At 45.1% G+C, this 25,333-nt stretch overlaps 1 protein-coding gene across 1 annotated transcript in view; it reads right to left on the bottom strand.

Moving 5' to 3' along the window:
• Positions 1-25,333, bottom strand: part of MAN1A1 (mannosidase alpha class 1A member 1) — a 553,608-nt gene that overhangs the window by 189,142 nt on the left and 339,133 nt on the right. The window contains exon 6 of the mRNA XM_029596415.1: positions 2,363-2,486. Within this exon, the coding sequence (XP_029452275.1) occupies positions 2,363-2,486 (124 nt within the window). The remainder of the gene's footprint in view (positions 1-2,362; positions 2,487-25,333) is intronic.

Below are 25,333 nucleotides of genomic sequence, written 5' to 3'. Positions count from 1 at the left end.
AATGGCATTGCATGTGTGTACATGCACCATTATTCTCATGGAGACCCCAATTCTGTGTCATGCAGGATTATTGACAAAAGTATCTCCACAATACTGCAGTCTAAATGAACTCAGCAGATTAACATAAAATGTTTCCTTTTTATGTTTCCCCTGTTTTTATATTCCCTTCTGAACTCAGCACATCCACTGAAGCGACAGACCTCGGCCAAGGATCACAAACTGCAGCTCTCTATGGAGCCTGATTAACATGGACCTGTGTTTGGCTCGGAGGTGTCACCACTGAGCCATGGCCAAGACTTCATCTCCCTACTTGTTATGAATGCTGCCTCTGCAGCACCTCTGGTCCTGGCTGGTCTAGAGAATGAAAGTATTGAACCAGGAATCAAATCCAGGTCCTCCATGTAGCAGTACACTGCACTTGCCACTCAGCTGATCATAAATATATTTCCATTTTAGAACATTTAAGGTCTAAACCCATAACTACTCAAATGTTTTCCAGGGGGTTTTTTTTTCTTTTATTTGTTTCCAAGAAAGAATTTAAACCTGGAGAGCAGTTTGACAAATCTCCAATATCTGCTGGCTCTTTGGACTTAATGTGTTGCGATGGAAGTGGACCCTTGGCCTGGTGCAGGATTGGTACGGCCCTCTGGTTGGACCCAGAGAGCGCCTGCCACCAGGAGGCTGAGCACACAAGGAGACAGAGGCTAGCTGGAGCTTCGCCAATAGCAATCCGGGGATTCCGCAGGTTGAGCCCTCGGGTACCCAGTCCGCCTGGTCTTAGGTGGGCCTCAGAGGGTCTCCCGGAGAGGTAGGGGAGAGGTGTGCCCAACATGAGCAAAGGTGCGTGGCTGGTGAAGAGAGGAGGGACTAGACCCGAACAAGGATCACCGGAGACCTCAGGTAGGCAGCAAGAAATGAAAGTCCTCCAGGCGAGATAGGCAATGCCTACTGGTCTAGTCAGAGGTAGGCCGTGGGCAGCGTCCGAGCAGGCTGGTCTGGTGGTCACAGGACGAGCGAACAGAGTTTCCGAGTGGAGTGCAAATGTCAAAGCCAGGGTATCCATCCGAGGTTGGTCAGCAAAAGCAAGGGTCAGTTCCGAGATCAGTCCGAGCGTAGTCAAGGCAAGCAGAGGTCAGTCCCAGGCGGCAGTCAACATGGTCCAAAGGCAGGCAGAGATCAGCTCTAGGCAGCAGTCAATGTGGTCAGGCAAGCAGAGGTCAGGCCCAGGCAGCGGTCAAACATGGTCAGGCAAGAAGAGGTCAGTACCGTGTATCAGTCCAAAAAGGTAATACGAAGAGAGGACGAGGAGCAGGAATCAGGACAGATGCTGGAACATAGAGAGGACCATGGGAACACAGAAACGCAGGATCACTGGAACAAGACAGGATCAAGGAAGCAAGAACAACACAGGAATGTAGGATGGCAACTAGCTACACCGGAGGTGTCGACCCAATTGCCAAGGCGAGGTTCTGGGGAAAGGGCCTCACCTCTTATAGACCTACTAAGTGACGTCATCGGAGGGCGTCCGGGCCGAGGTTCCCATCATCGGCCCTTTAAATGTGGAGACGTTGGACACGTGTGCGCCTAGGGGCGGGGGCCGAGGAGGCTGAACACACGGAGCCCCTATGGGAAGTCCTCCCAAGGGAAGAGGAGCCGGAGCTTGTGGAGGGAAGCATGAGGTGAGCAGGCCCGATCGAGGCACCAACGCGGCCGGGACGGGCAACATAATGTCACTTCTGGAAAATTCTATAGAATATCAGGCTATTCCTGAAATTCTGATTGTGAATTTTGTGCTGGAACCCAATAGAGATTGGATCAGGAAGTTATTCTTTAAATAGAGAGGAGGTTTTCCACTGATGCATGACAAAAGGCAATTTCTGCTCATGCACATAGGGCGTTACAGATTCTTCTTTTTTAAATTCCTTTTAAGTGTCTGGTTAGGTATTGCAATGTAAAATAGGTTTACTTTGTTCCTGCACAATTAGCATTTTTTGAAAGTAATAACAGATTGAAGCATCCTCTCTAATGGTTGGCTTCGAGACCTGAGGTCCAACTATCAACTCCCTCTACTGTGGTTGTTAGATGCTGCATTGCCAGACAATGAGATCTCCTGTTCCTGCATGGGGGTCTTGTTTTAACCCTTTTTGCTTTTACATGCTTGATTTCTCCCTTCCCCAAATTACTATGGACTTTTGTTGTGAGCAGGGTTTGAGGTTTTTTTTGTATGCATTTGTCATGTTGGAGATATTATTTCTTGACTTGCTCACCTTGCTTAACAAAACCTTATTCTTCAAAAATGATAGAATACATTTCTAAACAACAAAATAAAAAAACAAATCAAGTCACTTTAAACTGATCAAACCTTCTCAGCAAACACTGGGTTTCCAGAAAGATGACTCAAATGTACAAACTCCAAGTGTAAAGTTCCAAATTCAGCGAGAATACTGCTTCCTCCAGAGGCCCATGGCCAGTTTCGACCAATCCCACTAAAAACAAAAGGAAAATAAATGCTGATAAGCATTAGCAATTACAGGCCAGTGCACAATGACATTCTACTAATTGGTTGTGAGTTTTGAAGTAGTCTTGTTCAATAGTAAGTAGATATTGACTTCTGAGGTGTACATCAAAAATTTAAGAGTAACATGCTGAATGAGGCAAAGCTGAGGTCAACATTTCCTTAAGGGATAATAAATCTTGATGTTCACCAAACCAGAAGTCGATACAAGTATTAATGCATGTGCCTTTGTATCTCAGGTTCTGGCAAAGTCTCTGAAAAAAATTAAGGTTATTTTGAAGAAAGCAGTTTAATACGGAGACAGCAATTTATTCTATTTCTGGACTCGAACTGCAAAGTTAGAGGTTCCAAAATTCAATAAAAGTACCACTGCCCTTTTAAGATTCAATCATATGTCACAAATTATGTTATATGTTTATGATGCTTGTGAGAGCAAATGTAGTAATTTACCAAGCATACTGCAATCCTAGTTGTATGGTGACTGAAAAAATAGCAGTGCACTAAATTTCCAAAGTCAGCAATTTTTAAGAACTAATTTACTGTTTCTTCTAAACTCTTTTTGCAATTTGCTTGTTTAGTAGATTACTACTTGTGTGTGTGTGTGCACTCAACCATATTCTAGACTTTGAGCAGATTACAAAGTGATTTTAATGCCAACAAGATAATTACAAAAAAAAATTAACTTTTTAAGTCATTCTGGTGTTGGAATTAAAAGGCTTTCTAGTGGCTAGGTGTTTCAAGTGCACTGAATCATCGCAGAAATTCAGGACTGGTGCTTGCTGATAGTTCAACTTATATGATATTGAAGTTCCATTTTTAAAATAAAGTTTAAAGGTTCCATTAATTGCAAAAACAGCAATTTAAATGTCTGAAATGTTTAAAGGGCATATCAAATGGAATAACATCAATGTAGTTAGTTGTCTTTTAAATTACTATCAGTGGCCAACAGGAACTGTGCCTGAAGTATAGCCAAGTAAATTTAGGAAAATATCAAAACAAAACACCAATACATATTTATTTATTTACAACTTTTTCTATATTGCTCTTTTGATCACAGAACATCCTGAGCTGTGACAGCATAAACACAAAAATAACTATACAAATTCATCATCTAAATCAAATATAAAATCCTCCAACAATACTATAATATAACATACTAACCAAAAACAACCAAAAATAAAAATAAAACAAAATCAAAATAAAACTACAACTATACCCAATATGAAAAGTCACAGAGCAGACTCTTCCACAACCCAAAACTCACTCAGCACCCAAAGTCATTACTCCTTACTTACTGTCCATCCCTGGGAAGAGACATGTATTCAACTTCTTTATGACTGTAGTTCTTCTCATGTCATATCTGCTGGTTGCATGGTAGACGCAACTGAAAAATGCCCTTGCCCTACCCTGCACACTACTTTACAAGACAGCACTTTAAGTAGTTCCCCCTGTTGAGACTAAGTTGCAATGGTGGCAATATCATTCAAGTTTATTAAATAGGTAAAGTAGCCCATTGTCTCTCATACTTATACACCAAAGACAGAATTTTAAAAACTGAGCATGAAGTGCCATAGGGAGATAGAGTAATATTGAAAGCATCCATCTTGATGATGTTTGTCTACAACAACCCAGCACCATCCAAGCCACTATGTTTTGGCTAGTTGTAGCCTGTGCGTGAGCCATTGTGAGACCTACACATAGGCCATTACAATAATCCAGGTGGAAAATGACAGGAAAAATAATTTTTTGATATTTTAGATTCAATTGAGTAATATTTTGAAGATAACCTTCTTTCTTTAAATAGTTTTATACAGATATATAAAACTTAATGGCAGAAAAAGACCATCAAGGTCATCTAGCCTATTTTCCCTACCTACTACAGTGCCCCAGCCATTACTTAATCTCCACCTTTATTTTTGCTTTCTAAATTATTAAAGGCCATCATGGCCTTCACCATGTCTTTTTGAATTCCAGTAGTGCTTTTCTCACCCCAGCAATTTTACTGGAAGTCTTTTTCCAGGCCTGATAATGGTGTAACCTTACCAAGGGTCACTAACATGCTTCAATAGCCTCTAAAACTTTCTGGATGGTTCCTGCTTTCCAGGATTCACCCAAAGTTCAGGGAGTTCTGTACAATATGCAGATCTCTTGCCTCCTGCAAGCATCCTCTGTAAGGAGGGGTACTAAGGGGGATGAGATAATGCTTGTTGCAGGGTTAGAGATTCATGTGGAAGATAGGATAGGGGCGGCAGATATTACCATGGGAAGCTTGCTCGGCAGACTGGATGGACCATCGGTCCTTTCCTGCCATCATTTCTCTGTTTCTATGTTTAGGATAATATAAGGGGAGGTGCAGTCTCTACACTGGGAATGAGTTGGAGAAAAGCTATTTAAGATGCTATTACAGGCATTCAAGAAAGAAAGAAAGAAAGAGGAGAAGAGTGAAGGAAGACTTTGGAGTGTAAGGATTCCTGAGGGTCTAAGAATTCTAAAGTTTTGTATTTACTGAAGATTCCTTTTAGCTACCCAGAGGAAGGAAACCCTAGGAGAAAGGGTGAAACTCCTACTGGAGAAGCTCCAGGAAAAGGAGAGATTCTTGTTGTTTTGACCCTGGAAAGATTTTGCCCCAAAAGCCTTGGTACTGAAGTCTGATCTGGGGATTTATTTGCAAGGAAATATTTGAAGGTACATGGGAAATTATTTGAGTTTTGCTGGAATGTAACCTGTGAAGGATCATCATTTCTGAAATGTTATCTGATTTTCTTTTGGATTTACAAAATCAATTCATCATTTTGGAACCAACTTAATTGTGGACACTGGACACTGTGTTTGGTAAATCTTCTCTTGGTCCCCGCTGGTGATCCCTAGAGGACCTTTACTGTTCCCGGGGCTGTAGCAGTATAACTCATCACCTCTGCAGCACCCAAAGGCAACCCCAAGGGAAAAGGGGGATTACAATAGGAAGTGTAGCATGAATAGTTACCCATTTCCAGAAACTGATGTCAGAACTTATTAAACTTGACTAATAAATGAAAGTCTGATAAGTACTAACAAAGAGAACACTTTCAGACTAAGGCAAATAATTTAGTATCAAAGCTAGGAATATAAGCATTGGCATGATGTGCCTGAGGTTGTTTAAATGGAAGCACTAAGTATTATGACCAGCACTGGTAGTCTGAGTCCCAGAATATTATGTCTGTTGGGAATAAAGTTTAGCTGGATTATTTGAAGGGAATACAACATCAATGAACATGGTATATTTGGTCTATTACTACTATTAATCACTTCTAAGGTGCTACTCAATGTATGCAGGTCCCTTGATTTCTCAGTGAGCTTGGCTACTCAGCTGTGACACTGTGAGCGGTCTTTGGGTTACCAGAGGACAGATTCAGTTTGGACTCTGGCTATCCTTTTGCAGTTTTTATTAACTACAATCAAAAATTAACAAAACACAAGCCTGCTTACTTCAGCAGTGCTGGAAACAGAAGTACAGCAATTTACTCACATAAGTTGTTTAGCAAAGTTTCTGTTCTCTCCAAGTCTTGTCTGGGGCCTCCCTTTCCCTTTGGGCCCTGTTGCCTTATCCCTCTCTCCAGGGGAATTGCCATGCAACTAGGATTTCTCCGTGGCTATCTTAAGGTGGACCAATCTAAATGCTTCGTCCTGGACTTTTAAGAAGGGTCTAACGTACACTCCTTTACACTAGCAATCTTTGTTCCTTTTTGTTACTCCTGAATCTACTGTTACTCCCATACCACCACCAGTCTCAAATTATCACCCTTTTTTGTAGAATCTCTTTTCCATGAAGAACATTTGCCTCATAGTATCTGCACATATCTCAGAACCCCCTTTCTACACCCTCTGGGCCTGATTTTAAAAAGCATTTACTCGAGTAAAAACCAGGTTTACTGGAGTAAATTCACTTTACCTGAGTAAGTGGGTTTCTGAAAATTGCTACAATATATTTATTTATTTATTTATTTTTAGATTTTTATATACCGGTGTTCCTGTATTAAAATACAGATCACATCGGTTTACATTGAAACATAAAAATTACGCCAAGAGGCGGTACATATAACAAGGTTATAGAACTTGGAAAACATGGAAAACAGGTTCGAAAAATAACATTGAGAAAATTGTATAGTCTCTTTGAGAAACCAAATCATAAAATAAGGCGTAATTGTCTAAGATAAATGTGATCTGCAGAAGGGATTGCGATGGTGAGAAAATCTTGATAGCTGGAGGTATATGCCATTGACTTGTCTATAGGATTTACTCACATAAGTGCACTTTACTTGAGTAAATGGCTTTTGAAAATTGCTACAATAGTAGCTACATTTACGCATGTAACTCCTTTTGAAAATTACCCCCTCTCTGCATGGGCAGACGACGAAGAAAGAAGTGAGCCCTGAAATGCTAAATTAGCCACATGATGTGTTACTAGGCAAGGCAACCATGTTTGTGTTTTTTAGTCCCAGTGATAAAGTAATATGGTTGCCATGTTGATCAGTTTTAATATACAGAAATGTGTTAACCATATGGATTGTCCACTGCTGGAAACAGGATGCTGGGCTTGATGGACCCTTGGTCTGACCCAGTATGGCATGTTCTTATGACAACTATTGCAAGAAAAGAATTGCGAATGCCTCCACATTTACTTACAGTGATTAAACATGAATGAACTTGAAAGTAATATTTGTCTTTAAATGCATTCCCTTTACAGCAGCAATCTGGTAAATAACTTAATGATGGTACGGAAAAGAATTTAAATAAATAAATAAAATTAATAAATACAGCTCATTACCTATCTTCTCTTCTCTCTCCCTACACCATTCCCCATCCTAGAAAGACAACATGTAGTTTAGATCCATTTTGTCTAATTAAGAAATTGATTGCTTCTGTTGGAGAATACTTTGCTCAAATTATTAATCTTTCTTTGATTAACGGGGAAGTGCCAATCCTTTTGAAGCAAGCAATAGTTGGACCAATTCAAAAAGATCTTGCTTTATCTGCTGCCCTTATGTCTAATTATCATCCCATTTAAAAAATTTTGTAAGATTCTGAACAGGTGGATAGTGTCTCAATTAAATGATTTCATAGATGAGAGCAACATTTTCTAAAAAAAAGAAGTATGGCTTCCATAAAAATTATGGGACTGAGACAATGTTACTCTCATTGTTAGATGAGGCTCATTGTAGTCTGGAGCATAATAAATGAGGAATATTAGTTTGATTTATCACCGGCTTTTGACACTGTGTCATATGATTTTTTTTTTCTAGATTAAGTTCTATAGGGGTAAATGGAGTTGTATTGCAATGGTTTAAATTTTTCTTTTAGGGAAGAATGCAACTGGTTTGTCAAAATGATTGCTGCTCTGATTGGTATTCAAGTGATATAAGTGTGCCCCAAGGGTCTGCTGCGCTTTTTAAGAGTTTTTGTTTATTCCTTAGGTAAGATAATGACTTTATTAGGTTAAATCATACGTTTTATGTTATGATATATAACTTCTAATTCCTAGCTCAGTTTGTGGGGAGTTGCCTACTGAGACTTTTTTTTGCACAGGTTCAGCATTATCTATGATTAGATGACAAAGAATGGCTTGATTCTTAATCGTGGTTGGGAAAAGACATTCCTCCCAGAGCACTATCGGGTATTAATGTCAGAAATCTTAAACTAGCGGTAAAAATGGGAGCCCTGCAATTTTGGGCTGATTATTGATTCTAGACCAACTAAAATCCCAAGTTATAAAATGTTGTGCGGCTAGCCTTTTACAGGGTACGTTTACTTAGTCCCCTTAAGAGAATGTTACTGCTAGAAGATTTTAGATAAGTTGTACAGACCATGTAGATTACAATTCTGAATATTTTGGGTTACCCAAGCATTAACAATGGGTTTTACAAATACTGCAAAATGCAATGATGTGGGTAATTTTTGGATTACACTGTAGAGTGAGTATCCATCTATACCTGAAGGAGCTTCACTGGCTACCAATTTTCGAATGGATACAGTTTAAGTTATTAAGTATAACACAAAGTGATTTATGTTGATTCTTATTGTTTGGAGGATAAAATTGAATGGTATGTACCTGCTCATTCTTTATATTCATCATCTCAGATGCTACTTAAGGTGCCATATATTACTGATTTTCATCGTCATATAACCAGAACAAAAGCATTTTCATTAGTGGATCCAATACTATGGAATACTTTGCCTACTGAGACACTAGGGCCGGATTTACGCACGTAACCGATCTTATGCGCGTCGGGCCTATTTTCAAAAGGCCCAGCAACATGCGTAAAGCTCCGGGACTCGTGTAAGTCCTGGGGCTTTCAAAAAGGGGTGGGGAGGGGGCAGGATCAGAGGCTCCCGGCACAGCAGCCATTTGCCGCTGTGTCAGGGATCGCGTGCCAGTCGGCCAGCGCACGCAACTTACTTCAGCCCCAGGGCTGAAGTAAGTTTTACAACAAAAAAAGAAAAAAGAAAAAGGTAGGGGGGATAGGGCAGGGGAGGTAGGAGAATGGAAGGTGGGGTGGGGGGGAAGGAAGTTCCCTCTGAGGCGGCTCCAATTTTGGAGCAACCTGCGAGGGAACGGGGGAAAGCAGCGCGGTTTGGCGCACACAAGGTGCACAATTGTGCACCCCCTTGCGCGCACCGACCACAGATTTTATAACATGCGCGCGCCTGCGCGTACATGTTGTAAAATCGCATTTCCATGTGCACGCACTTGCACAAGTTTAAAAATCTACCCCACAGTGAGCAGGACTATTTAAAATTCCATAAAATGGTTAGGACATTTTTGCTTGTGTGGCATTTTCAGGTAGCAAGTATTAATTTTATAAAACAGACTTTTAATGCTATGGAAAGTGTAATGTCCAACAGATTGTTGAATTGGTTAAGTTTTAATTGTTTTTATTGATTTTTGTTTTTATGATTTAATTGTGTTTGTGTGTAATATTTTTATGCATGTGAAATCGTAATTCGCTATGAACATTGAGGAATTTGCAGAATATAAGTTTGTTAAATAAATACTAAACTCCATTCATTCATCAAGTTACTTTTATCTGTGCCCTTCTCCTCACCAACAACTCCTGACTCTGCATTTATTTGGCTGGAAGAGACTTCCTGAGTACATGCTTCATGTTTATTCTTATTTATTCTTATTTATTCTTATTTATTCTGCTTATTCTGTTTCATTGTAAACCGGTTTGATATGCATTTTATGCAGGAAAATCGGTATAAAAAAACTATAAATAAATAAATAAATAAATGTTCCTTCTGTAGCTGTATTCCAATTTAGTTTAAAAACTCACCTGTTTGAAGCTGTTTTTAAATTCTAGGTACTTCTCTACAATAAAAACACTTCCCACAGACTCTTATTTGTCCTGTATGTTTGTCCTGGCTAGAATACAAGTTCCATGGAACAGGGGCATTCTCTGTGAGTCTGTAAGTGCTGTGTATGTCTAGTAGTGCTTTAGAAATAGTAGTAGTAGTAGTAGTAGTAGTAGTAGTAGTAGTAGCAATAGTAAAATCACCAGAAAGAAACCCTGATGGAGGACAGGGAACAAACGTTAGTAGGAAAGAAGAGAACCTAAGTTTTAGAGGATTTCAACATAAGAGCATGTGAGCGAATCCATGAGGTGATAGAAGAAAGTTAAGAGGAAACCAGGTGATACAGAGGAAGATAGTGAAGAGAAGGGGGAGACAGAAATTTTTATTAAATAGGTAATTAATAACAAAGTTTACTTGCCTGTATATTACTATATTCTAGACCATTTACAAGTTAATCAGATTTGGATACCATCTGCAACAGCAATGAGAGGAATGGCCATGAGATAAAATGAAAGCCCACACTATGGAGACGGAAGAAAGGAGGGGCCAGATCAAACCTTGGGGGTTATCAACAAATAGTGGAGAGGTACCAGAGGAGATGTCAATGGTGGATGATGAATAACCAGCAATCTCAAGACATTTGGTCTTTATTCTATTATTATGAAGAACATAACTGTACAAATTAATTTTTTTCAAGACTGATTTACACTAAGACAAACTGAGAACCTGCAAGTAAGTAAAGCCAAAGCTGAGTACATCCCATCAACATTTCCAGCCTGCAACACATGATTGCATATCAAACAGACTCAGACTTCTTATTTTAAAAGGTTTCATTTTCTGTGGTTTTATATTTTATTAATCAGGGTAGAAAGTATGCTGCACAAAATTTGTATTCATCTAAGTGTGCCTGATGGAATTGATTTAAAATAAAAACAGTTTGTTTAGACTCAAGATATATAACAAGCTCCCAATAGCTTTACCTTCACTGAGACATATTCCACAACATTTATCCAGGGTGGAAACCGTGTTCTTGTAGACAAGAAATCATACGAGCTTTCATGCTATCCTTGGCATACCTACAGTAACTGCTGAACTTCTAGTTTTTCAGGATATATGCTTTCAAAAAGGAATAAATGAAGTTCTGAACACTTAAATTCAACCAAGTGTAGCAGGTCTAAAATGAGTATGTTATCATATAGAAATTTGCTGTTGAATAAATATCAACATTAATTATTAACCAGCAACTGTACCCGTTCTACGCCCGGGCAGCGAGCCTTTTTATTGGCACATATGCTCTTAAGTAATTACATTTTAAATTATGAAAGAAAAAAGTTATTACTTAAAGTTACAAAATTTTAAATATTTTGAGCAGAATTTCCCTAGAAATTCACTGTAAGAGAGTCCCTTCCACATACACACACTCTCATACAGGCTCCCTCACTCTCTCGCACACACACACACATCCCCTCATATAGGCTCCCTCTCTGAAACCCACATTCAAGCATCCCCCGCACTCCCCCTCTTACCAACCAAGCTGTCTCTCGCATTCCCCCACACCCCCTCTCCTCTCTCATACACACATTCTCTCACCGGCATCCCCTTCCCCTCATATAGGCTCCCTCTCTCTGAAACCCACACTCAAGCATCCCCCCACCCACCCCCTCTTACCTCCCTTGCTTTCTCTCACACCCTCCCCACCCCCTCTTACCAACCATGCTCTCTTTCACCCCCCTCTCTCACACACATGCTCTCTCACACACCCTCCTGCTCTCTGCCACCCTCCCCTCCCCGACACACATTCTCTCTCATTGGCATGCCACGGGACCCACACCGTTCGCGGCAAAGATGAAGGCCCGGCGCGCCATTCGTGGCACATGGGGGCCTTCAATTTTCGCCTTGAGCAGAAAATAGCAGCAGAGACCCCAGCATGCTGAGAACGGAGCACGTCCCGCGGCACATGCTCCGTTCGTGGTGAAGATGAAGGCCCAGGCGCGCAGATCGCGGCACACTGGGGCCTTCCCTTTTTGCCGTGAATGGCGCATCGGGCCTTCATCTTTGCCGCGAACAGAGTGTGTGTTGTGGGACGCGCTCTGTTCACGGCATGCCAGGGTCTCCTCTGCTATTTTCTGGCTGTCCCGTGATGGCCGCTGTCCTTCCATTTTTTAAAGTCTTCTGGTGAGGGAGGAAATTGGCGAGGTGAGGGAGGAAATCTGTGGGAAGGAAGAATTCTGTGCAAAATCTGCATTCCAAAGTAGTGCAGAATTCCCCCAGGAGTACCTCTTTTAGCTGGTGTTGTGACATGGCCGCTGTACAGCGTGTTTGAGCCTCCAAGGCAGCCAGGGAGCCACCTGGCTCCCTGGCAGGCTGGGGAACATGCGCGAGCACTGACGGACCCACTACCAAGCCAGATATATTATAGCACCATCTATCAGCGGGCTGGGGAACATGGGCGAGCACTGACAGACCCACTACCAAGCCCGATATATTATAGATTACAAAATAAAATACAAAGGCTATGAGTAGATAACAAGATCATAAGGAAACTTGGCACATCAGAGGACCACGTGTGAATGGTCAGAACATTTTCTATGTTAGATGAAAGCCTATAATAGCATTTCCCTTTTTAGTTTTTCCTGGTCAATTGATAAGAAACCCCCATAAACTGCCCCCATAAACTCTTAGGTTTTGCATATCCTCCAGGTGTAGGTGATGGAACCAGAGTGACATAGGAAAAATGCTGTTGCTTATCTATCTATGGACATATGCTATGGAACTTTACTCCCTTGTACTTTGTATATGCTATGGAATGTTACTCTCATGCTTTGTGCCTGGCACATAAACACTCTTTTAGGCAATTTTGCTTCCTCCTTTCTATACATACCGTTTTGCAGTGCTGCTTATATAAGGTCAGAGCTAAGAACAGAATATCGGAAAAATGTCTGAGTAGTACATTGCATTGTACAATTTCTCCCCTGGGACTCCTATAAAGCAACCTCTGCTTTATTACACTAATCGTATATTCACTTGTCACAAGTACACTTAGGGCCGGATTTTAAGTCACCTACACACGTAAAACACGAAGCAGGCGCAAAAGGTAAGACAAGACATTTGGGGGGGTTTAGGATAGGGGGAGGGCAGGATAGGGGAAGGGTGAGGGAGGTCAGGCTAGGGGATTGGGAAGTTCCCTTCAAGTCCGCTCCTTAATTGGAGTGGATTGGGAGGGAGCTGGGGAAGGGCCTGATGTGTCACTGCGCATAATTGCGAAATTCCTCCCCCCTTGTGTGCGCAAACCTAGCATTTTATAACATACGCGTGCCAGCGCGCGCATGTTATAAAATCGTGTGTCCATGTGTGCACGCCAGGTAGCGCTCACACATGGACTCGTGTGTGCAATCTTTTAAAATCTACCCCTTGCTGTTGTCCTGTGTTTTCCTGCTGTGAATTAGTTGCGCTCCTGTTCTGCTTCTGCTGATACCTGGTTCCTGACTCCGGTTTGATCCTGATACTCCTGATCGCTGCCTGCCATGACCTCAGACCTGCTCTTGACTTCTCTTGCCTCTGCCCTCCGGCTCTGCTGCTGATACCTGGTTCCTGACTCCGGTTTGTTCCTGATACTCCTGATCGCTGCCAGCCACGACTTCGGATTGCCCCTGTCTTCCCTATCTTCGTCTATCAACCCTGCTGCTGCCTCCTAGGCCAGGACCACTGCCTAGTGCCTCTACTCTGCCGCAGTTCCAGTAATCACCAACTCCCCTGCCTCCGGAAGTAAGTCCCTGCGGCCTGGCCCCTACGGGCTCCTCCTGGGGGGGCCCCTGGGTCCACGTGGGTGAAGACCTCGCATCACCAGCTCCAGTTTCGCCGCCCGGCCTTTCCAGTAAGAACTCTCCTCTTCCAGGCCGGCCCAAGGGTCCACTGTTCCCCCGAGTACAACAGTTTGCAAGGCGATGGACCCGGCGGAGACGCCTAGTTTACAAGCCATACCGTGTATGGCACAGCGCCTGCAACAGCAGCAACAATGCCTCGAGGCACTTGCCGCCACTGTGGAGCGGCTGGCCAATCGGCTTGAGGCCACGGTCCCGGAGCCATCTCCAGCACCACCCTCTGCTCCCACCGCAAGTTTAGAAGTGATTACCCAGCTTCCAGCGCCTACTCGCTTTGCGGGGGACCGTAAAGCCTGCCGTGGTTTCCTTAATCAATGCTATGTCCGGTTCTCTTTGTTGCCCGCCCAATTTCCTACTGACTCTGTGAAGGTGACTTATATTTTCTCCTTACTCGACGGGAGAGCTCTGGATTGGGCCTCTCCCATGTGGGAGCGAGCAGATCCTCTCCTGCACAATCTGGAACAGTTTGTCGTGAACCTTCGGCAGACCTTCGACGAACCAACTAGTCAAACTACAGCTACTTCCGACCTGCTGCAGCTGACGATATTCAATTAATACTTCCAATTAATGACTCAATTGAGGAAACATTAACCTTAGCCAACATGTATCTAGATATAATAAAACAGCTATTAAACCAGATGGAATTAGTTATTAACATAGAGAAAACAGAATTCCTACATCTTGAACGAAAAAACATCACAATTATTCAAAACCCAATCACAATCAATAACAACCAAAAAATACAACTAGCAGAGAAAGTACGAAACCTTGGAGTGATTATCGATACGGAACTAAGTATGAAACAACATATATCTCTAAAAGTAAGAGAAGGTTACGCCAAACTTATGACTCTCAGAAGACTTAAACCACTACTAACACCAAATGACTTCCGGTCAGTACTACAAGCATTAATTTTTTCAATCACTGATTACTGTAATGCCCTTCTACTAGGATTACCCCACACCACGATAAGACCACTACAGGTATTACAAAACACAGCCGCAAGAATTTTAACTGGCAAAAGTAAAAGAGACCATATCACCAAAACCCTGATTGAACTACACTGGCTACCCATTGAACAAAGAATTCAATACAAGACTCTTTGCACCATACATAAATTAATACACGACGAAAAGGCAGAATGGCTGAACACAGCCCTTCACGTACACATCCCTAATAGAAACTTGAGATCAGCAAACAAAGCCCTACTAATTATTCCCTCAGTAAAAACAGCCAGACTAACTCAAGTGAGGGATAGGGCCCTATCCCTGGCTGGACCTATAATATGGAACACAATGTCTTTAGAAATCAGAACACAAAGAGACATCAAAGCATTCAAAAAAAGTTTAAAAACATGGCTATTTAAGCAAGCATACCACAAAGGGAATGAAGAGTAGAATCCAGGGAATTGTATGATGCAGTCCGAAGAACTCCCACACACACACATCGGCTTACTCGAATGGTGTTTGTGTGTATATTTTTATTTTACTTTACCTCTATTAGATTGCAACAACAGAGGACCAGACTTAAGTGTTAATTTATCTTACAGCTGATATACTTAAAGTAGACATGACTTATCACAACCACTGAATACTATTTAATATGAAACTATGTTACAGTATTTGATGGCACCTGTTTAATATAACTGAACTCATTTAAGTTTTAAATTATGTGCCTTATTGTGAACCGTTGTGACGGCAACTAGCTTAACGACGGTATAGAAAAGATTTTAAATAAATAAATAAAATAAATAAGACAAGGTTCCAAGCCTTTGGCGGATTACGCCATAGAGTTTCGCACGCTCGCCATACAGGTGGGTTGGCGTAAGGTCTGCCTTAAAGGGATCTTCCTTGAGGGCCTGGCAAGCCGTATCAAGGACGAACTAGCTGCCAGAGACATTCCTGACGAGTTAAACGATCTCATTGACTTGGCAGGTCAAGTTGACCATAGGCTGCAACAACGGGCCAAGGAGGGACGTCCGTCCCGCAGTCCTATGCTGCTCTCCCCGGTTCCTTCATCCCGGGCTCTCGGGTCCACGCCCAGAACGTCCGCCACAGCCTCCGTGTCAGATGAAACTATGCAAATAGGTTGCGCTCCGCTCTCCTCTGAGGAACGGACAAGACGTCGCACTCTAGCACTATGCCTCTACTGTGGCGGCAAGGGGCACTTCCTTGTGCACTGCAAAGAATGGCCGGAAAACGCTCGAGCCTAGGAGGTTCTGGGGAGCTACTCCTAGGTTGTGCCGGCACAGCTCCTCGATGCACTGTTCCCGGGACCCTAAGATACCCCGGAGGGTATTTCCACACCTTGGCCTTCATCGACTCAGGTGCTGAGGGGATCTTTATAGTCACGGACTTGGTTTGCCAGCTACGCTTGCCAACCACACCTTGACACCCCCCGCTACGTGTCACATCCATTCAGGGCACCATGCTTCCCAGAACCATATCAGAGTTGACAATGCCCTTGACACTCCAGACCGGTCTTCTCCACTCTGAAGAGATCACCTTCCTAGTGCTGGAAAAAGCCGTGCACCCCATTGTGCTCGGCTTACCATGGCTACAACGTCACTCTCCCGTCTTTCAGTGGGATACTCTCCAACTGGCGCAATGGAGCCCATTCTGCTTCTCCCATTGCCTCAAGGGACTCCAACCCGCTCAAGTCTCATTACTTAACCTCTCAGTAATGCTGCCCGCACCTTACAGAGACTTGGCCGAGGTGTTCTCCAAGGAAAAAGCCGAGATCCTCCCTCAACACCGACCCTTCGACTGCGCCATTGACTTATTGCCAGGGAGGACACCTCCTCGGGGTTGCGTCTACCCACTCTTGCTCCCGGAAACCCAAGCCATGTCACAATACATCACAGAAAACCTGGCTAAGGGCTTTATCCGCCCCTCTCGATTGCCTGCTGGAGCAGGATTCTTTTTTGTGGCAAAAAAGGATGGGTCACTCCGACCCTGCATAGACTATCGAGGCCTAAACGCTATCACTAGAAGAGATCGCTACCCCCTTCCTCTGATCTCAGAGCTCCTGGACAGGCTACAAGGAGCCAAACTGTTTACGAAACTTGACCTTAGGGGGGCCTACAACTTGGTCCGCATCCGCCCGGGTGACGAATGGAAGACGGCCTTTAACACCAGGGATGGGCATTATGAATATATGGTAATGCCGTTTGGACTCTGCAATGCCCTGGCCGTCTTCCAAAACCTCATGAATGAGGTGCTAAGGGAGATGCTAAACTCCTACGTCATAGTATACCTAGATGACGTGCTAATCTATTCTAAGGATTTGGAGTCCCACCGCAGACACATCCGACGGGTTCTACAAGTCCTAAAGGATAATCACCTATACGCTAAGTTGGAGAAATGCATGTTCAAGTGTGAGTCTCTGCGGTTCCTGGGGTATATAGTTTCCTCGACCGGTTTCCGAATGGACCCTGAGAAAGTCTCAGCCATCACCAAATGGCCTCGCCCCACGGGTCTAAAAGTGTTGCAACGTTTTTTAGGATTTGCCAACTTCTACAGACATTTTATTCCTCAGTACTCACGCAGAGTGGCTCCTCTCACAGCCTTAACTCACAAGGGGGCAGATGCTAAATCCTGGCCAGACTCAGCTATCCAAGCCTTTGAAGACCTCAAACAAGCCTTTTTGGCTGACACATGCTTACGTCACCCCGATCCCCAGCGACCATTTGTGGTAGAGGTGGATGCCTCTAACCTCGCGGTCGGGGGCCGTGCTCAGCCAGCATTCCTCGGCAGGTCAGCTACTTCCTTGTTCCTACTACTCGAAGAAATTTTCGCCCACTGAGAGTAATTACAGCATAGGAGACAAGGAGCTTCTAGCCATTAAACTGGCGTTCGAGGAGTGGAGACAGTGGCTAGAGGGAGCTTTCCATCCTATAACCATCTACATGGACCATAAGAATCTCGAGTTCCTCTCTCAAGCACAAAGACTGAACCCCCGTCAAGCTAGATGGTCCCTCTTTTTCAGTCGCTTCGACTTCTCCCTCCAGTACCGACCCGCCTGTAAAAATGTCAAAGCCGACGCACTCTCTCGAACCTTTGCTCCGGAGGAGGATGAAGACCCTCCTCAATACATCCTAGACCCTGCCAAGATTCAGCTAGCTCCACGAAGGTCACGTCCCAGGAAAGGACCGTAGTCCCCAAACGTCTGCGCAAGCAAGTACTGTCCTGGTCCCACGATTCCTTGACGGGCGGGCATGCGGGGCAAGAAAGGACTTTAAACCTCCTGAATCGCTACTACTGGTGGTCCAATGTATGAAGAGATGTTCGAAACTACGTAAGCTCCTGCCCCACCTGTGCCAAGCAAAAACCCCTATCCGGAGCTCCTTGGGGCCTGCCCCAGCCACTCCCAGTCCCCATGGAACCGTGGACGCACATTGCCACAAATTTTATTGTGGATTTGCCTCAGTCGCAAGGAAAAATGGTAATCTGGGTCACTGTGGACCACTTTTCTAAAATGGCCCATTTCGTGCCTCTACCCAAACTACCATCAGCCCCAGAGCTGGCCGTACTCTTCACGCAACACGTCTTCTGCCTTCACGGACTCCCTCAGGACATTGTGTCTGACCGTGGACCACAGTTCACAGCCCGCTACTGGAAGGCCCTGTGCAAATGCTTCAAAGTCCAACTCAGCTTCACCACAGCCTTCCACCCCCAAAGCAATGGCCAGGCTGAACGTATGAATCGTTCTCTAAAGACATTTCTCCGAGCCTTTACAAATGAAAAACAAAATAATTGGGCCGAGCTTCTGTCCTGGGCTGAGTTCTTGTACAATAATCAGGTCCACTCCGCCACGGGGCGTTCTCCATTCCAGATCGTATATGGGAGACAGCTGAAACCTCCTCTGCCCCTGGCTCCCCTTCGGCCTTACCAGCGGTCCAGCTGTCAATCCAACGTCTACAAGGTTTGTGGAAAACCATCCAAAGTACACTCTCTGCCGCTTCCCGCACAGCCAAACGAGTGGCTGACCAACACCGTCGCCCAGCACCAGAGTTCCGCCCTGGAGACCGCGTCTGGCTAAGTACTAAGAATATTCATCTAAGACTGCCTTCGAGAAGGTTGGCGCCCAAGTTTTGTGGACCATTTCGGGTAGCCGAGAGGGTGGGAATGGTCTCCTACCGACTCCGGCTCCCATCTTCCATGCGTATCCACAATGTGTTCCACGTTTCCCTTCTCAAACCAGTTCTGCTCTCTCGCTTCCACCGCAAGCCACCAGAAGACACTGTCCACACCACGGCTGATGACCCTACTTATCAAGTACGCGAGGTGCTGGACGTTCGCTTCTGTAACCGACGCTGGGAATACCTTCTCGCTTGGGAAAACTGCGGAGATGAGGATAACACCTGGGAGCCTGCCCGAAACATCTTGGACAAGTCTCTCCTTCAACAATTTCATCTGGAGCATCCCGGAAAACCTGGACCTCGCAGGAGGGGGCGTAAGAGGGGGGTACTGTTGCGCTCCCGATCACCTCCCCCTCGGTCGGGCTCGAGGCTGCTTACCTCCCCCAGGCCGTGGTAAGGAACGCCGTTCCTCTGGATCAGTAGGCCGCATGGCCACGGCGTCTCCTCGTGGGGACGCCGCCGAAGGCTCCGCTGACTCCGCCCACTGCATCTGCCACACGCGCGCGTTATCTCGGCACTTGAGGTCCCGCACTGCCCCCGGTGTGACGTGAGACGCCGGCAGAATATTTATACCGGACGTCTGACTCCCGTGATTCGCCTTGCAACGAGGTTCATGCTGTGAATTAGTTGCGCTCCTGTTCTGCTTCTGCTGATACCTGGTTCCTGACTCTGGTTTGTTCCTGATACTCCTGATCGCTGCCTGCCATGACCTCAGACCTGCTCTTGACTTCTCTTGCCTCTGCCCTCCGGCTCTGCTGCTGATACCTGGTTCCTGACTCCGATTTGTTCCTGATACTCCTGATCGCTGCCAGCCACGACTTCGGATTGCCCCTGTCTTCCCTAGCTTCGTCTATCAACCCTGCTGCTGCCTCCTAGGCCAGGACCACTGCCTAGTGCCACTACTCTGCCGCAGTTCCAGTAACCACCAACTCCCCTGCCTCCGGTAGTAAGTCCCTGCAGCCCGGCCCCTACGGGCTCCTCCTGGGGGGGCCCCTGGGTCCGCGTGGGTGAAGACCTCGCATCACCAGCTCCAGTTCCGCCGCCCGGCTTTTCCAGTAAGAACTCTCCTCTTCCAGGCCGGCCCAAGGGTCCACTGTTCCCCTGAGTACAACACACGAGTACATTTACTCAATGTTTTCTTCCATGCTGCACCTATGAGAAAACCCTTTGATAGTTCAGGCCCTGAGTCAATCTATTAAATGACCTTCACCTATACCAGCCCTCATTCCCCGCAGGTTGAGCCCTTGGGTGCTGGGGCCGGCAGGACGTAGGCACAGGTCTTCCCAGCAGACGAGGCAGCATCGGAGGAGTCCAGGAGAAGAGGCAGGCAGCGATCAAGCAGAGTCAAGTACCAGGCAAGGAGTCAGAACCGAGAAACCAATCCAAGGAACAAAGAGCAAAACAGGGACTAGAGGCAAGGAACAGGAACAAGACAAGGCAGAGACAGGAAAGCTGGGATCAGGAATACAGACAACTCTCACTCTCTGAAGAGCAGGACCTGTTGCTGAGGCAAAGTGGAAGCAGAGAGGCAGGGTTAAAATACCCGCTTAGCCTGATGTCATCAGCCCAGGTTGCGGGGAACTTTCCCGCCGCTGACCCTTTAAATCCCGTGACTCGGCGCGCATGCTCATGTAGAGAAGAGACCACGAGAAGCTGGAGTCAGTGGCATTTGGGGTGCTGCAAAAGCAGGCCGCGGGCGGAGTTGGCGGGCGGGAGCGGCAGCGAGGGCAGGACCGGGCCTCCGGCTGGCACAGGTGAGGAGATCTGGTCGCGGTCCCGCACGGCTTATCCTAACAGGTACTCACTTCGATACATAATATTTTAAATAAACAGGCAACTACTGAATGGAAAGCCATTTAGATCAGTCATGAAATGCTTAGGGAGTGATCTGCTTGGAATAAAAATCGGTGAATGTCTTCCAGTATCAGGAGCCTGACTGGTAAGTTTATCTGAGAATAGTATGGATCAGTCATATATTAGTAATTTGTTCAAGCAGTTGGTTAGTCAAATGGTTGCTAGTAACAAATTGTTATGCCTGTCAGTCGCAGGCTCTCATGCTCACCTCTTTTCTCCCTGCAACATCAAGTCTGGGAAGAATGGCGGTCTCTGCTAATCCCCACCGACCTCTCCGGCGTTCCTGGGACAGTGTGGGTGCTCTGACTGCCATCTTGGATCTGGAATTACTTAGACGCACGCGCAACAGCCTCCTATGTAGACGTCATGGCGGGAACCTCAGGGGTATCCCCTCCCGATGACGTCAACCCGCTATTTTATTTAACCTGACCGGTCCTTGTCTTCTACGAGTTAGCAAGAAGTTCCCTCTTGCTGAATCCACCTCCTTCGAGGACTTCCTGCTTCTGACTTTGGTCTTGGCATCCGACGCTCTGAGTACCTGCTCCTCGTGGGCTCCCCTGCATTCCTGGCTATCTGCTCCTCAGAGGGCCTACCTACCTGTTATCAGACCTGCTTATCAGGTCTCTCTCTCGCCTGGAACCATCTATTGTGAGTACCTGTACTACTTCTATATTATGAACTGTATTGAGGATTCTTCGTGGTGTACCCCGAGCCTCGGGCCACTGCCGCCTTTCCTCCAGCAGTAGCTATTCAGCATTTCCTGTGGTGCAGAGCATTGTCACCAACTATGGGAGCCATTTCCAGGTTCCAGCATCTCTACCAGTTCTTTAACATCTACTGTACAGACTTCTTTGGCATACCCCGCTCCACAGGCCACTACCGGATCTGTATTCCTGAGGTGCCTACACTCGTCAGAGGGGATTGCTGGCCTACCCACTCTGCGGGTCACTACCGGATCTTCTCACCTGTGGCATAGCTCTGGGTATTCACCACAACTCAGTACTATATTATATATCTCCAGCTCTGTGGACATTACTTTTTACTTCCTTCACAATAAAGTCTCTACCTACAGCTGTGTCCCACGCCATCGAGACTACGCCTGCTGACGGTGAGGCTCACAGGGCTTCTCCCTGTGGGTGGAGACACCTCTCATCTCAGCCCAGGGTTCACATTCTTACAAATAAAAACATAACACAAACATTATAATGAGAAGATCTTTCAGTTTAGCTACTGAACATAGCACTTGATTAGTTGGTCCAATTAACTCCTGGATAAGCAACTAAGTTAATCTCATGGAAATCATGAGTACGTGTATTGAAACATATAGTGGTAGATTTTCAAAGGGTCACGCATGCCCTGAAAAGCTGCCCCTGCTCGCGCTGAGCCTATCTTGCATAGGCTCAGCGGCACTCGCAAGTCCCGGGACGCGCGCATGTCCCGGGCCTTCAAAAAAGGGGCAGGAAGGGGGCGGGTCAGGGGGTGTGGTGGCAGTCTGGGGGCGGGGCGGAGGTTCGGGGGTGGTCCCAAATCCTCCGGCACAGCGGCCTGTGCCGCGGGGATGGCATGCCGGCGCTGAAACAAAGGTGCGCACCGGTGCTGAAACAGAAGTGGGGGGGGGGGATCTAGTTAGGGCTGGGGGTGGGTTAGATAGGGGAAGGGAGGGGAAGCTGGGGAGGAGTGGTAGAAAAGTCGGAGCGGCCTCGGAGGGAACGGAGGCAGCTTGCGCGGCTCAGCACGCGCAAGTTGCACAATTGTGCACCCCCTTGAGCGCGCCGACCCTGGATTTTATAACATGTGCGCGGCAGCACGCGCACGTTATAAAATCGGGTATAGATTTGTTTGCGCCGGGTTGCGTGAACAAGTCTGCCCTCGTGCGCAGGTTTTAAAATCTGCTCCTTAATAGAGAACCTGAGTTTTAGGAATAAACTCTTAATAAATGCTGTTGCTTCCTGAGATAAAAGCAAAATTGATATTATTGAGCCAGAAGAACACGTAGGGAAAGAATAGCATAAGATAACAGCTCTTTATTATACAACAGTTAAAAAAAAATAGAAAAACTAGTTTCTTTAATCACAGCTCGCCTGTGCTCAGGATCTGAATGTGAGCTAGTACCCTACAGGTGTTTTCATTTCACAGAATTGGTTCCAGAAAACACTCAAGCAAGAAAATGTTTTCAGATTTTATTTTCAATTGAGCAGAAATGTGTGATAATTTAGTTTGTCAGCTTAATGAAATCTTAACAATAGGGCTTGATATAGTTCAATGATCAACTAGAGGCACTGGACAGGGGAATGGGTGACCTTTATGAACAATGGGAGCTGAAACAACATATTGTAGGGGGGAGATGGTTATTCATGCCTAGATGTCAGTCATCAGTTAAACAAAGGAAGACAGGCCAAGCAGGGGAGAGTAAGCTCTTTTACATTGCTGTGGCTTAGTCTGTACCTACTGCAAAAAAAAAAAAAAAAAAAGGAAAAGTCAATTGTTTGATCTGAATATTGTTGTAGCAACAGGTAGTTGTGCTTGATGCCTTAGGAAAAGCTATTTTATAGTGGTATTAAGAGATACTTCTGAACTAAAGCAGCAACTGACAGCTCGTGGTTTAAAGCCATTTAAGATCAGTCATCTGACAAACCAGAATCCTTAGCATACCTGAGATCCATATGCACATAATATGCATGGGAAGATGACATAAATCAATGTTTGATTAAAGGGATTTTTAAAGCTCAGGGGTACGGATGGAGGATGGGGAGGGAGGGGTCTACAACCTGAAGTGATAGATTCAAGTTCTGAAATCCCTTGGTCAAAAACAGATTATGACAGTGTGTAGAACCTTCACAATACCATTATCAGGACTGGGGTAATACTTTGCTTCCTTCTCTATAGCTCAATAGTCCAGGCTGGTAACTAAATTCAAATATTTGTGTTCAATATGCCTTTACATACATCAAATTCTCAACATCAGTGTTGAGGGAGAGTGATAAGCTAAATTGAAGAGGTGCTTTTGGTATTAATATTTTCATTAACAACCTTTCAGTTGAAGCACCATTTCAGATGTTGACGCCAGAGTCAGAAGAATTTGGTACCTGTATGACCAGAGAAGCAGCTAACAGCACAGAATAACATATCATGCTAGGAATTCTCTGTCTGTAGGTACAGAAATGCTTAAGGGTTGATATTCAAAGGATTTGTCCGTCTAAGTTCAAAATACAGCCAAACAAACCCAAGATTTCACATTTCTCATCCCACTGAGCATCTAAATTGGATTAAAATAAGGAAGGGTGAGGGCATGGCTTAAATTTACCAGGCTAGTGCTGATAGTCAATGCAAGCCAGGTAAAGTTAGCCAGCTAACTCTGGTCAGAAAAATTGCAGGCCTAAAATTAACTGGATAAGGTTTAAAAAAACACTATAAAAAGTAGTAGCCAAGCAGTGATCAATTCTCCTTACCTCCCAAATTTAATTTTAAAATTAGCAAGTCCAGTAGCGCCTCCTTCTGCCCCTCAAATCTATATAAAAATTAGCACTCGAGCAAGGCTGATCTAAATCTTTCCCCTACCTTTAAAATAATTAGTTGAAATGCTCATCCCCCTCAGGCTCCCCAATGTTGATCAGGAGGAATACAGTCTTACCTCCTTCTTCTAGTAGGCTTAATACACAAATGCCAACAGCTCCTGGCACTTGGGTACTCATTTATTCATTACAGTTGTTCAGTAACACCTGTGGGCCAATCCCATTTCACAACTCAGTTCTGAACCAAGATTGGCCTATCATTCTCAGGCACTGTTGCAGAGGTGGGCCCTTGGCCCGAGGTGGAGTTGGCGCTACCCGTGGGGAAACCCCCATGGGTCTCACCATCGGTAGGCGGAGGTCAACTGGAGCTTCGCCAATACCAGCCAGCGTTCCCCACAGGTTAAGCCCTTGGGTACCGGGGCCGGCTGGTCTTAGGCGGGCCTCCGCATGGTTGATCCCGGAGAGAGTATCCAAGGCAGGGTGCCAGGAAGCAGCAGAGACGCGGGGTCCGAAGGAGTAAAGTCGAAGACAAGGCCAGGTTCCAGAAGCCTGGACAGACAGAAGCAGGCGAGCAAATAGAAGCAAAGTTAAATCTGGGCTTGTGAGTAGGCAGGTGCCTAAGAAAGGCCAAGTCCTAAGATAATCACACGTTGCAACTTCAACATTGCTCTCTGTATCAACAGCAAGGGGAAATGTGGATAAGAGGATTTGCATTCAGACAACAACCAACAAGGACTGAACTACACAGTCTGGGTAAACAAATAAGCAGGGGTAGCTTGCTTATTGTAGCGGTTACTACCCTAAACCAATTAAGCCTGATACTTCACTTGTAATGCTTATACAGCATTGCTCTCTGCTTCAACGGCAGGGAGAAATGTGGAAAAGAGGATTTACATTCAGACAACATCCAACAAGGCATGGATCTGTGCAGTCTGGGTAAACAAGCATCGGGGCAACTTGCTTGATGCAGCGGTTACTACCCTTAAGCATTAAGCCTTATGCTCTCCTTTAATGCAACTCCAACATTACTCTCTGCATCAATGGCAGGGGGTGGCAGGAAATTTGAATCAAACAGTTACCAACAAGGGCACTGAACTTGGTG

Source organism: Rhinatrema bivittatum, chromosome 3 (genome assembly GCF_901001135.1).
Source record: "Rhinatrema bivittatum chromosome 3, aRhiBiv1.1, whole genome shotgun sequence".
Taxonomy (NCBI): domain Eukaryota; kingdom Metazoa; phylum Chordata; class Amphibia; order Gymnophiona; family Rhinatrematidae; genus Rhinatrema; species Rhinatrema bivittatum.
This window is presented reverse-complemented; position numbering and strand designations above follow the sequence as displayed.